A 13,600-nucleotide genomic window follows, 5' to 3' on the forward strand; every position below is an offset into this window, starting at 1 on the left:
ACTGCCTTGCCTGGAAGAAGTCAAGCCCTCCCTTCAGCCACCATCTTGAAGGGAGAGAGAGGGGCAGGCGAGCTCCAACTGCCTTGCCTGGAAGAAGACAAGCCCTCCCTTCAGCTACCATCTTGAAGGGAGAGAGAGGGGCAGGCGAGCTCCAACTGCCTTGCCTGGAAGAAGTCAAGCCCTCCCTTCAGCCACCATCTTGAAGGGAGAGAGAGGGACAGGCGAGCTCCAACTGCCATGCCTGGAAGAAGACAAGCCCTCCCTTCAGCCACCATCTGGAAGGGGAGAGAGAGGGGCAGGCGAGCTCCAACTGTCTTGCCTGGAAGAAGACAAGCCCTCCCTTCAGCCACCATCTTGAAGGGAGAGAGAGGGGCAGGCGAGCTCCAACTGCCTTGCCTGGAAGAAGACAAGCCCTCCCTTCAGCTACCATCTTGAAGGGAGAGAGAGGGGCAGGCGAGCTCCAACTGCCTTGCCTGAAAGAAGACGAGCCCTCCCTTCAGCCACCATCTTGAAGGGAGAGAGAGGGACAGGCGAGCTCCAACTGCCTTGCCTGGAAGAAGACGAGCCCTCCCTTCAGCCACCATCTTGAAGGGAGAGAGAGGGACAGGCGAGCTCCAACTGCCATGCCTAGAAGAAGACGAGCCCTCCCTTCAGCCACCATCTTGAAGGGAGAGAGAGGGACAGGCGAGGTCCAACTGCCTTGCCTGGAAGAAGACAAGCCCTCCCTTCAGCTACCATCTTGAAGGGAGAGAGAGGGGCAGGCGAGGTCCAACTGCCTTGCCTGGAAGAAGACAAGCCCTCCCTTCAACCACCATCTTGAAGGGAGAGAGAGGGGCAGGCGAGGTCCAACTGCCTTGCCTGGAAGAAGACAAGCCCTCCCTTCAGCCACCATCTTGAAGGGAGAGAGAGGGGCAGGCGAGGTCCAACTGCCTTGCCTGGAAGAAGACAAGCCCTCCCTTCAACCACCATCTTGAAGGGAGAGAGAGGGGCAGGCGAGGTCCAACTGCCTTGCCTGGAAGAAGACAAGCCCTCCCTTCAGCCACCATCTTGAAGGGAGAGAGAGGGGCAGGCGAGCTCCAACTGCCTTGCCTGGAAGAAGACAAGCCCTCCCTTCAGCCACCATCTTGAAGGGAGAGAGAGGGACAGGCGAGGTCCAACTGCCTTGCCTGGAAGAAGACAAGCCCTCCCTTCAGCCACCATCTTGAAGGGAGAGAGAGGGACAGGCGAGGTCCAACTGCCTTGCCTGAAAGAAGACAAGCCCTCCCTTCAGCCACCATCTTGAAGGGAGAGAGAGGGGCAGGCGAGGTCCAACTGCCTTGCCTGGAAGAAGACAAGCCCTCCCTTCAGCCACCATCTTGAAGGGAGAGAGAGGGACAGGCGAGGTCCAACTGCCTTGCCTGGAAGAAGACAAGCCCTCCCTTCAGCCACCATCTTGAAGGGAGAGAGAGGGACAGGCGAGGTCCAACTGCCTTGCCTGGAAGAAGACAAGCCCTCCCTTCAGCCACCATCTTGAAGGGAGAGAGAGGGACAGGCGAGGTCCAACTGCCTTGCCTGGAAGAAGACAAGCCCTCCCTTCAGCCACCATCTTGAAGGGAGAGAGAGGGACAGGCGAGGTCCAACTGCCTTGCCTGGAAGAAGACAAGCCCTTCCTTCAGCCACCATCTTGAAGGGAGAGAGAGGGACAGGCGAGGTCCAACTGCCTTGCCTGGAAGAAGACAAGCCCTCCCTTCAGCCACCATCTTGAAGGGAGAGAGAGGGACAGGCGAGGTCCAACTGCCTTGCCTGGAAGAAGACAAGCCCTCCCTTCAGCCACCATCTTGAAGGGAGAGAGAGGGACAGGCGAGGTCCAGCTGCCTTGCCTGGAAGAAGACAAGCCCTCCCTTCAGCTACCATCTTGAAGGGAGAGAGAGGGACAGGTGAGGTCCAACTGCCTTGCCTGGAAGAAGACAAGCCCTCCCTTCAGCTACCATCTTGAAGGGAGAGAGAGGGACAGGCGAGCTCCAACTGCCTTGCCTGGAAGAAGACAAGCCCTCCCTTCAGCCACCATCTGGAAGGGAGAGAGAGGGGCAGGCGAGCTCCAACTGCCTTGCCTGGAAGAAGACAAGCCCTCCCTTCAGCCACCATCTGGAAGGGGAGAGAGAGGGGCAGGCGAGCACGAACTGCCTTGCCTGGAAGAAGACAAGCCCTCCCTTCAGCCACCATCTAGAAGGGGAGAGAGAGGGGCAGGCGAGCTCCAACTGCCTTGCCTGGAAGAAGACAAGCCCTCCCTTCAGCTACCATCTTGAAGGGAGAGAGAGGGGCAGGCGAGCTCCAACTGCCTTCCTTGAAGAGGACCAGCCCTACCTTCAGCCACCATCTTGAAGGGAGAGAGAGGGGCAGGCGAGGTCCAACTGTCTTGCCTGGAAGAAGTCAAGCCCTCCCTTCAGCCACCATCTTGAAGGGAGAGAGAGGCAGGCGAGCTCCAACTGCCTTCCTCGAAGAGGGCCAGCCCTCCCTTCAGCCACCATCTTGAAGGGAGAGAGAGGGGCAGGCGAGCTCCAACTGCCTTGCCTGGAAGAAGACAAGCCCTTCCTTCAGCCACCATCTTGAAGGGAGAGAGAGGGGCAGGCGAGCTCCAACTGCCATGCCTGGAAGAAGACAAGCCCTCCCTTCAGCCACCATCTGGAAGGGGAGAGAGAGGGGCAGGCGAGGTCCAACTGCCATGCCTGGAAGAAGACAAGCCCTCCCTTCAGCCACCATCTGGAAGGGGAGAGAGAGGGGCAGGCGAGGTCCAACTGCCATGCCTGGAAGAAGACAAGCCCTCCCTTCAGCCACCATCTGGAAGGGGAGAGAGAGGGGCAGGCGAGGTCCAACTGCCTTGCCTGGAAGAAGACCAGCCCTCCCTTCAGCCACCATCTTGAAGGGAGAGAGAGGGGCAGGCGAGGTCCAACTGCCTTGCCTGGAAGAAGACAAGCCCTCCCTTCAGCCACCATCTTGAAGGGAGAGAGAGGGGCAGGCGAGCTCCAACTGCCTTGCCTGGAAGAAGACAAGCCGTCCCTTCAGCCACCATCTTGAAGGGGAGAGAGAGGGGCAGGCGAGCACCAACTGCCTTGCCTGGAAGAAGTCAAGCCCTCCCTTCAGCCACCATCTTGAAGGGGAGAGAGAGGGGCAGGCGAGCACCAACTGCCTTGCCTGGAAGAAGACAAGCCCTCCCTTCAGCCACCATCTTGAAGGGAGAGAGAGGGGCAGGCGAGCTCCAACTGCCTTGCCTGGAAGAAGACAAGCCCTCCCTTCAGCTACCATCTGGAAGGGGAGAGAGAGGGGCAGGCGAGCACCAACTGCCTTGCCTGGAAGAAGACAAGCCCTCCCTTCAGCCACCATCTTGAAGGGAGAGAGAGGGACAGGCGAGGTCCAACTGCCTTGCCTGGAAGAAGACAAGCCCTCCCTTCAGCTACCATCTTGCAGGGAGAGAGAGGGACAGGCGAGCTCCAACTGCCTTGCCTGGAAGAAGACAAGCCCTCCCTTCAGCTACCATCTTGAAGGGAGAGAGAGGGACAGGTGAGCTCCAACTGCCTTGCCTGGAAGAAGACAAGCCCTCCCTTCAGCCACCATCTTGAAGGGAGAGAGAGGGACAGGCGAGGTCCAACTGCCATGCCTGGAAGAAGACAAGCCCTCCCTTCAGCCACCATCTTGAAGGGAGAGAGAGGGGCAGGTGAGCTCCAACTGCCTTGCCTGGAAGAAGACAAGCCCTCCCTTCAGCTACCATCTGGAAGGGGAGAGAGAGGGGCAGGCGAGCACCAACTGCCTTGCCTGGAAGAAGACAAGCCCTCCCTTCAGCCACCATCTTGAAGGGAGAGAGAGGGGCAGGCAAGCTCCAACTCCCTTGCCTGGAAGAAGACAAGCCCTCCCTTCAGCCACCATCTGGAAGGGAGAGAGAGGGGCAGGCGAGCTCCAACTGCCTTGCCTGGAAGAAGACAAGCCCTCCCTTCAGCCACCATCTTGAAGGGAGAGAGAGGGGCAGGCGAGCTCCAACTGCCTTGCCTGGAAGAAGACAAGCCCTCCCTTCAGCCACCATCTGGAAGGGGAGAGAGAGGCAGGCGAGCTCCAACTGCCTTGCCTGGAAGAAGACAAGCCCTCCCTTCAGCCACCATCTTGAAGGGAGAGAGAGGGACAGGCGAGGTCCAACTGCCTTGCCTGGAAGAAGACAAGCCCTCCCTTCAGCTACCATCTGGAAGGGGAGAGAGAGGGGCAGGCGAGCACCAACTGCCTTGCCTGGAAGAAGACAAGCCCTCCCTTCAGCTACCATCTTGAAGGGAGAGAGAGGGACAGGCGAGCTCCAACTGCCTTGCCTGGAAGAAGACAAGCCCTCCCTTCAGCTACCATCTGGATGGGGAGAGAGAGGGGCAGGCGAGCACCAACTGCCTTGCCTGGAAGAAGACAAGCCCTCCCTTCAGCCACCATCTGGAAGGGGAGAGAGAGGGACAGGCAAGCTCCAACTGCCTTGCCTGGAAGAAGACAAGCCCTCCCTTCAGCTACCATCTGGAAGGGGAGAGAGAGGGGCAGGCGAGCACCAACTGCCTTGCCTGGAAGAAGACAAGCCCTCCCTTCAGCCACCATCTTGAAGGGAGAGAGAGGGACAGGCGAGCTCCAACTGCCTTGCCTGGAAGAAGACAAGCCCTCCCTTCAGCTACCATCTGGAAGGGGAGAGAGAGGGGCAGGCGAGCACCAACTGCCTTGCCTGGAAGAAGACAAGCCCTCCCTTCAGCCACCATCTTGAAGGGAGAGAGAGGGACAGGCGAGCTCCAACTGCCTTGCCTGGAAGAAGACAAGCCCTCCCTTCAGCTACCATCTTGAAGGGAGAGAGAGGGGCAGGCGAGCTCCAACTGCCTTGCCTGGAAAAAGACAAGCCCTCCCTTCAGCCACCATCTTGAAGGGAGAGAGAGGGGCAGGCGAGGTCCAACTGCCTTGCCTGGAAGAAGACAAGCCCTCCCTTCAGCCACCATCTTGAAGGGAGAGAGAGGGGCAGGCGAGCTCCAACTGCCTTGCCTGGAAGAAGACAAGCCTTCCCTTCAGCTACCATCTTGAAGGGAGAGAGAGGGGCAGGCGAGCTCCAACTGCCTTGCCTGGAAAAAGGCAAGCCCTCCCTTCAGCCACCATCTTGAAGGGAGAGAGAGGGGCAGGCGAGCTCCAACTGCCTTGCCTGAAAGAAGACAAGCCCTCCCTTCAGCCACCATCTTGAAGGGAGAGAGAGGGGCAGGCGAGGTCCAACTGCCTTGCCTGGAAGAAGACAAGCCCTCCCTTCAGCCACCATCTTGAAGGGAGAGAGAGGGACAGGCGAGCTCCAACTGCCTTGCCTGGAAGAAGACAAGCCTTCCCTTCAGCTAACATCTGGATGGGGAGAGAGATGGGCAGGCGAGCACCAACTGCCTTGCCTGGAAGAAGACAAGCCCTCCCTTCAGCTACCATCTGGATGGGGAGAGAGAGGGACAGGTGAGCTCCAACTGCCTTGCCTGGAAGAAGACAAGCCCTCCCTTCAGCTACCATCTGGATGGGGAGAGAGAGGGACAGGCGAGCTCCAACTGCCTTGCCTGGAAGAAGACAAGCCCTCCCTTCAGCTACCATCTTGAAGGGAGAGAGAGGGGCAGGCGAGCTCCAACTGCCTTGCCTGGAAAAAGACAAGCCCTCCCTTCAGCCACCATCTTGAAGGGAGAGAGAGGGGCAGGCGAGGTCCAACTGCCTTGCCTGGAAGAAGACAAGCCCTCCCTTCAGCCACCATCTTGAAGGGAGAGAGAGGGGCAGGCGAGCTCCAACTGCCTTGCCTGGAAGAAGACAAGCCTTCCCTTCAGCTACCATCTTGAAGGGAGAGAGAGGGGCAGGCGAGCTCCAACTGCCTTGCCTGGAAAAAGGCAAGCCCTCCCTTCAGCCACCATCTTGAAGGGAGAGAGAGGGGCAGGCGAGCTCCAACTGCCTTGCCTGAAAGAAGACAAGCCCTCCCTTCAGCCACCATCTTGAAGGGAGAGAGAGGGGCAGGCGAGCTCCAACTGCCTTGCCTGGAAGAAGACAAGCCCTCCCTTCAGCCACCATCTTGAAGGGAGAGAGAGGGACAGGCGAGCTCCAACTGCCTTGCCTGGAAGAAGACAAGCCTTCCCTTCAGCTAACATCTGGATGGGGAGAGAGATGGGCAGGCGAGCACCAACTGCCTTGCCTGGAAGAAGACAAGCCCTCCCTTCAGCTACCATCTGGATGGGGAGAGAGAGGGACAGGTGAGTTCCAACTGCCTTGCCTGGAAGAAGACAAGCCCTCCCTTCAGCCACCATCTGGAAGGGGAGAGAGAGGGACAGGCGAGCACCAACTGCCTTGCCTGGAAGAAGACAAGCCCTCCCTTCAGCTACCATCTTGAAGGGAGAGAGAGGGACAGGCGAGCTCCAACTGCCTTGCCTGGAAGAAGACAAGCCCTCCCTTCAGCTACCATCTTGAAGGGAGAGAGAGGGGCAGGCGAGCACCAACTGCCTTGCCTGGAAGAAGACAAGCCCTCCCTTCAGCCACCATCTTGAAGGGAGAGAGAGGGGCAGGCGAGCTCCAACTGCCTTGCCTGGCAGAAGACAAGCCCTCCCTTCAGCTACCATCTGGAAGGGGAGAGAGAGGGGCAGGCGAGCACCAACTGCCTTGCCTGGCAGAAGACAAGCCCTTCCTTCAGCCACCATCTTGAAGGGAGAGAGAGGGGCAGGCGAGCACCAACTGCCTTGCCTGGAAGAAGACAAGCCCTCCCTTCAGCTACCATCTGGAAGGGGAGAGAGAGGGGCAGGCGAGCACCAACTGCCTTGCCTGGAAGAAGACAAGCCCTCCCTTCAGCCACCATCTTGAAGGGAGAGAGAGGGGCAGGCGAGCTCCAACTGCCTTGCCTGGCAGAAGACAAGCCCTCCCTTCAGCTACCATCTGGAAGGGGAGAGAGAGGGGCAGGCGAGCACCAACTGCCTTGCCTGGCAGAAGACAAGCCCTTCCTTCAGCCACCATCTTGAAGGGAGAGAGAGGGGCAGGCGAGCACCAACTGCCTTGCCTGGAAGAAGACAAGCCCTCCCTTCAGCTACCATCTGGAAGGGGAGAGAGAGGGGCAGGCGAGCACCAACTGCCTTGCCTGGAAGAAGACAAGCCCTCCCTTCAGCTACCATCTTGAAGGGGAGAGAGGCAGGCGAGCTCCACCAGGCCTGCCTGGAAGAAGCAGAGCCCTCCCTCCGGTCCATCTGCCTTGGTCCAGGCCTCAGAGGGAGAGAAGAATGCTGGACCTGATCCCCTCCCCCTCACCATTCCCTTCTCCTTTTGTGTCATGTCTTTTAGATTGTAAGCCTGAGGGCAGGGAACTGTCTGGTTAAAAAATAATAAATGTAAGCCGCCCTGAGAGCCATTAGGGCTGAAGGGCGGGATATAAATACCTAAATAAATAAACAGACAGGCCAAAATAAAGCTGCTTCGGGTCACTTTGGAGGTATGCTGTTTAAATGACACACAGAAGCTGCATGGAGCGTGGTTTTGGCACTGCTTCCGGCCTCTTAGGACTCATGCAGCATTTAAACAGCATACCTCCAAAGTGACCCAAAGCAGTTTTATTTTGGCCTGTTCCATGTAATTTTGTTGTGTACCTTCAAGTTGTTTCCGACTCACAGCAACCGTGAAGCTGTGGTTTTCTTGACAAGATTTGTTCAGAGAAGGTTTGCCGCTGCCTTTCCCTGAGGCTGAAAGTGTGTGACCTGCCCCAAAATACAGCTTTTTATTTCTCACCCAGTGGGTTTGATGGCTGATCAAATCTTGGTCTCAAGTTGTAGTCCAACATTCAAACCACTATGCCACACTAGCTCTAGTGGAGTAGAATACCCCATAACCAAATGTCCTCATAAACCAGAACACCACCGCTTTGACACTAATGACCAATGGCTTTAAAGCAAGGATGGGGCATGTGTTGGCTTTTCAAATGTTGCTGACCTGTGGCTCCTGTCATTCCTGTCCAGGACTGATGGGAGTTTCAGTCCAGCAGCAACTGGAGATCAGATTCTTGTAGGAGGGCTATTAATGGGCATTGCTCATGATTACTTGGTGCCTCTGTATCTGATAGACCATCTGTGATCCTTTGACTAATAGCTGCTGTGGAGTAGTAGCTGAGAAAGGCTGTTGATTTCATCTCTGGCTGCATCTGCACTGCCGAAACAATCTGGTTTGGCACCACTTTAAGTGCCGTGGCTCAGTGCTATGGAATTCTGGGGGTTGTAGTTTGCTGTGGAACAAGAGCTCTGCAAACCACACTCCCTATATTTCCATAGCATTTTATTTATTGATGTAAAAGGACCCTACCCCAATGTTCTTACGAATAATTCAATGAAAGAAAGGTTCCTGGCACACTGTAGAATGAATGACACCACTTTGACAGCCATGCTCCAGTCTATGAAATCCAGGGATTTGTAGTTTGTTGCAGCACCTAACATAGAAGGCTAAATTTCTCATAAAACTACAAATCCCAGGATTCCATAACGTTCAGCTGTGGAAGGTAAAGCATTGCCAAACTGCATTACCTCTGCAGTGTAGATGGAGCCTAACACATTACACCCTGCGCCCACGCTTTGTTTCTGTAACACTGCAGAAATGATAACCCAGTTTGACACCACTTTGTCATGGCCCAGTGCCATGGAATTCTGGGATTTGTGGTTTATTGTGGCACCTGGGCTCTCTGACAAGAGAAAGCTAAACGTCTCACAGAACTACAAATCCCAGAATGCCATAGCATTGGGCCAGGGCAGTTAAAGCGGTATCAAACTGGATCATTTTTGCAATATAGCCTCACACTTGAGGAGGGCTTCTGAGGCAAGAGAGGCGCCACGCAAAAGGCAGCTGTAAGAACTTTGTAGACAGCCTATCAGTTTCCGCGGCCGAGATCCCTCACAGCCAATCAGAAACAGCCTTGCATGCGTCTCAGCCAATCAGAACTCAGTGAACCCTCTGCCGACCAATGAAGAGCCGGCAATTACTTCCAGGGGCGCTATCGGAATGAAAACGGGCCTCTTCCCTTCAATGGCACGGAGGAAGAACGGGGCGGGGTGGCGGCGGTCTGATTGACAGCTCCGCTGCCCAATCAGCGAGGGACTTCCGTCACTGCCGGCCACTGAGCGCGAAGTCATGTGCCACGCCTTCGCTACGGCTAGAGCAAGGCCCCGCCCCCCTTGTTGGTAAGGAAGGGGGCGTGGAAACGGAAGTGGAGTTCGCCGGGGTCAGAGGCCGGCTGTGTTGATGTTGACAGTAGGCCGGGCGGTGGGAGAACACGCAACAACGCCTCCGCCGCCTCCGCTGCTGCTGCTTCCAGGAGACCGCGCAAGGCCCCACAAGGAAAGGGAGGAGAGTTTAGGGGAGCCGCGTCCCTCTTGGGCGCCTCCGGGGGTGGCAGACTAGTTCCGCGCTCCTTGACCGCCTGCCCTGAGAGGAGAGCGATGCCGCTGTGACTGCTCCCCTCATCCGGGCATTTCCCCTCCCTCCCCCCAAAGAAGTGGTCCCCGTCCCTCCTCAGCTACCCCCCCCCCGAGCCCTCACATCCGGGCCCCTCCCGGGCTTCCCCCGGAGCCCTCCTCATCCGGGGACCCGCTCGCTCCTTGGCCGGCGCCGGGGGGCGGAGGGAGGTGGCGGCGGCGGCGGCGGCGGCGGCGGCCTCTCCCCCTCCTCCTCCCCCAGCCCTCTACTCCCGACCAGTATTAGCCCTTCCATCCGGGGACTTCCCCAACAAAGGGTCCCTTGGGCCCACTGCCAGCCCTCCATCCGGGCCCTTAGCCCCTCGCTCTCCTCAGTTGCATCCTTAGCCTCTCCCTCCGGGCCCTGGTCCATTCGCCTCCTTCGCTGGGGGCCTGGTCCTTTCCCCTTTGGCTCCCTGTCCCCTCAGCTGCTCCATCCGGGCCACCCTTGGGCCCTGAGCCTTACCCTCCATCCGGGCCCTTGTCCCGTCGGCCTCCTTCTTTGCATCCTTGGCCCCTCCATCCGGGTCCTTCTCCGCTTACCCTCCTCATCCGGGTCCTTCTCCCCTCGGCTTCCTCCTCCTCCTCCTCTGGGTCCCGCTCCCCTTCGCCCTCCATCCGGGTCCTGAGCCTCCTTGCCCTCCTCATCCGGGTCACCCTCCTCGCCCCCTCGGCGGCCCCGCTGCCATGACGATCCTTCCCAAGAAGAAGGCCTGCCCGGCCTCGGGGGACGGGGACCGGGACCCTCCGGGCTCCCGAGGGGGCGGCCCTGGAGGCCCCGGGGGTCCCGGCGGCGTCGGGGGCGCTGACCCTCACCCGCGGGGCTGCTCCGGCCCGGACTCGCACCCGCGGGGCCCCGGCGGCGTGGGCGGAGGGGGCGGCCCGGGAGACCCCCACTCGGGCCGAGGAGGAGCCCGGCCCCGGGCCTCGCCGCCTCCCCCGCCGCCCCGATGGGGGCTGCCCCCCGCCGGGTCCCCTCCGCCGCCCAGCCCCGGCGTGGGAGCCGGCGGGGACGGGCCCGGGCTGGGCCTGCTGGACCCCAGCGTGGCCGAGGCAAGGGGCGGCGGAGGCGGCGGCGGAGGAGGGTGCTGCTCCGGGCCTGGACACAGCAAGCGGCGTCGGCGCGGGGGGCCCGGCGGGGGTCCGGCGGTGGCGGGGCCCGGGGGCGGAGGAGGAGGAGGCGGTGGCGGCGGGAGCGGAGGCGCAGGAGGGGGCAACAGCCCCGAGCAGGACGAGGCCGGCGCCGGCTACAACAGCGAGGACGAGTACGAGACGGCGGCCGCCCGCATCGAGAGCATGGACCCGGCCACGGTGGAGCAGGTACCTCCGGCGCCGTGGGGAGAAGGGCCCGCTTTGGCACCGCCTTAACTGCTCAGACCCCCGCCTTAGGCAATCCTGGTATTAAGTAGGGGAAGAAGGACTAAAAGAAAGGACAGTGCTTGCCCATAGGGAAACATAAGGGAACACTTGCCCATAGGGAAACATTGGGGAGTATGGCTATGACGACTGGACAGTTCAAAAGAAGAAAGGAAGAGAAGCCCTCCATTGGAGGTTATGTGGTGCTGGAGAAGAGTGCTGAGGCTCCCATGGGCATCAGCCAAAAGGACAAACACATGGCTCCTGGAGCAGGTCAAGCCGGAAACATCCCAGCAAGGAGCCAAGATGAACAAACTGAGGCTGTCCTACTTCAGACACATCCTGAGAAGGGAGGACTCCTTGGGAAAGAGAGTAATGCTGGGGAAGGTGGAGGAAGAGAGGGAGGCCACAAGCCAGGTGGAGGGAGTCTTATTAAGGAGGTCACCATGGGTTTTATGGGGCTGCAGGACAGAGGGTCCTGGAGATGGCTCACCCATAGGTCACCATGGGTAGAGATCAACTCAAGGGCAGTTAACAAAAAGAGAATCATTGGGGAATATTTGCCCATAGAGAAACCATGCTTGCCCATAGTAGGAAATCACTGGAGAATAATTGCTATGCGCAGTGTTTTCCAATGATTCTCTATGGGCAAGTATGGTTTCTGTATGGGCAAGTACTGTCATTTGTTCCCTCGCCCTGAGTCAGGCCTTGCCATTCCACAGCAAACCAACACACAAATCAACATGTAAATCACTGCCTCCTAATTTCCAAGGGTCACACAAGTATATATACTCTCCACACATTTCCATGCCACTGCCCTCTGAAAATGCCAGCCGCAGATGCAGGGGAAACATCAGGAATAAGCTCCTACAGAACATGGCCCAAAAAACCCCACAGAAAATATAGATGCCAGCCATGAAAGCCTTCAATTTCACATTTGTATTTGTAGTTTAGTTATGGCACCAGAGCTCTCCGACAGAGAAGGCTCAACGTCTCACAAGAGTAAAGTTCCTAGAATTCCATAGCACAAAGCCATGGCAGGTAAAGCGGTCTCAAACTGGATTCATTCTGTAATGCAGATATAGCCTTGAGCGGCAACCTTGGTTTATGCCACATAGTGTCAGCTCAGTAAGAATTGCCGAGGAGTCACCTCCTGGTGACTCTTGTGAGTTGCTTTCTCACATGGCAAGACCCTTCTTGAACAAACTTTGCCAACAGAACCCCCTGATAGGTCCACCTTTGCTGTTGTGTGCCTTCAAGTTGTTTCCGACTTACAGCAGGTTTTCTTGGCAAGGTTTGTTCACAGGAGGCATGAATTCCTTCCCATGAAGCTGAGAGAGTGAGATCTATCCAAGGCCATCCAATGGGTTTCCATGGCTGAGCTGAGGATAAAACCCTGGTTTCCAGACTCATCCAACATTCAAACCACTACACCATGCTGGCTCCTCCAAGTTGGAAAGGACTTGCAGGCACACAACAACAACAACAACTTTGTTGCTTTCTCATGTGGCAAACCACCTCTGAACAAATCTTACCAAGAAAACGCTGTCATGATAAGAGTTGCCTTAGGGTCACCAGAAGTAAGAAATGACTTGAAGGCACAGCAACCACATGCCACTCAGCCCAGTGTAGGATGACCTCCCAGGAGTGGCCCCCATAATGTATGTCGACATGCTCTCTATGGTGTGCGCCTCCCAAGAGAGGGGGCTATTTTATGCCTCTGTTGGGCCAAAGTGACTCTCACAAGAGCTTCACTTAGTTGGCTTGTTTGTTGGAAATAAGTACAAGGGAGCAGGATAGGTGCACAATCCTGAGGAATTTCTCTGTTGTAAAGAGGTGGACCAGCTTTACAATGACTATTTGGTTTTGCTGGAGGACCTAATACATATAAACCCTTTCAAAAAAGACAGCAAAAGAATCTCCTGTGGCCAAAGCACTCTCATTATTTTTGTTTAGTTTTAGGTACCCTTGTAAAAGGAGAACTCGATCAGGCTCATTGTGGTGGCAGACAACTGGTCAGAATAACTTGTGTAGTTCTCAGGCCTATACATAATAGGGAAATTAAACTCACCTGTAGGCATTTTTCCCACTTAGGGTGAACCCACCCTGCAGAAATAATCCAGTGTGACACCACTTTAACTGCCATGGCTCATTGTTGTGGCGTCAGAGCTCTCTGATGGAGAAGGCTAAATGTCTCACAAAACTACAGTTCCCAAAATTCCATAGCACTGAGCCAGGGCAGTTAAAGTAGTGCCAACCTGGATTATTTCTGTAGTGCAGACACAGCTTTTTTCAGTAAAAGGAAGGGCTGTGTAGCCAAAAGAGGGATCCCTGTTGTGTCCATTTCAAGGAGATTTTGTTTCAGTCCAGTAAAAACTAGGAGCGAGGCAGGTATTACAAGAAAGTGTCATAGTGAAAACTAGGGGGAAACAATGCAGGAAGTGGGTGTAAAAGACAGGATTCTTTCTGACCTATTTGGCTGATGAAGGAAGTCTTGGATAACCTAAAGCTGAAGAAAATACATCATCCCTCATAGAACATGACGTTGTTTTTTAGGACCAGAAAGAGATTGGACACCTGTCTGTTGAGGGATGGGCAAAGGGAAGCATTTACATTCAAAGCAATGTGGGTGAGTGGGTAGAAATCCCATAATATTTGGCATACAGTGTAACAAAAGAAAGGAAGGAATGATTCTCCACTGAAGTTCATAAGGAACATTTGGCCCTCTGGATATTTTTGGCTTTCAGCTCCCAGAAACTCTAGTCAGTGTGGTTAATGGG

At 56.6% G+C, this 13,600-nt stretch overlaps 1 protein-coding gene across 4 annotated transcripts in view; it reads left to right on the forward strand.

Annotated features, from left to right (window-relative positions):
- Nucleotides 1-9,218: 9,218 nt before the first annotated feature.
- Nucleotides 9,219-13,600, forward strand: part of OTUD5 (OTU deubiquitinase 5) — a 53,609-nt gene continuing 49,227 nt past the window's right edge. For all 4 annotated transcript variants that reach the window (XM_089484430.1, XM_089484438.1, XM_089484447.1 and 1 more), the window contains exon 1: nucleotides 9,219-10,784. In XM_089484430.1, the coding sequence (XP_089340556.1) occupies nucleotides 10,152-10,784 (633 nt within the window). In that variant the 5' untranslated portion in view covers nucleotides 9,219-10,151. The remainder of the gene's footprint in view (nucleotides 10,785-13,600) is intronic.

This window comes from Sceloporus occidentalis, unplaced genomic scaffold (genome assembly GCF_023333645.1).
Source record: "Sceloporus occidentalis isolate IW3139 unplaced genomic scaffold, rSceOcc1.0.p SCAF_1, whole genome shotgun sequence".
In the NCBI taxonomy this organism is placed as follows: domain Eukaryota; kingdom Metazoa; phylum Chordata; class Lepidosauria; order Squamata; family Phrynosomatidae; genus Sceloporus; species Sceloporus occidentalis.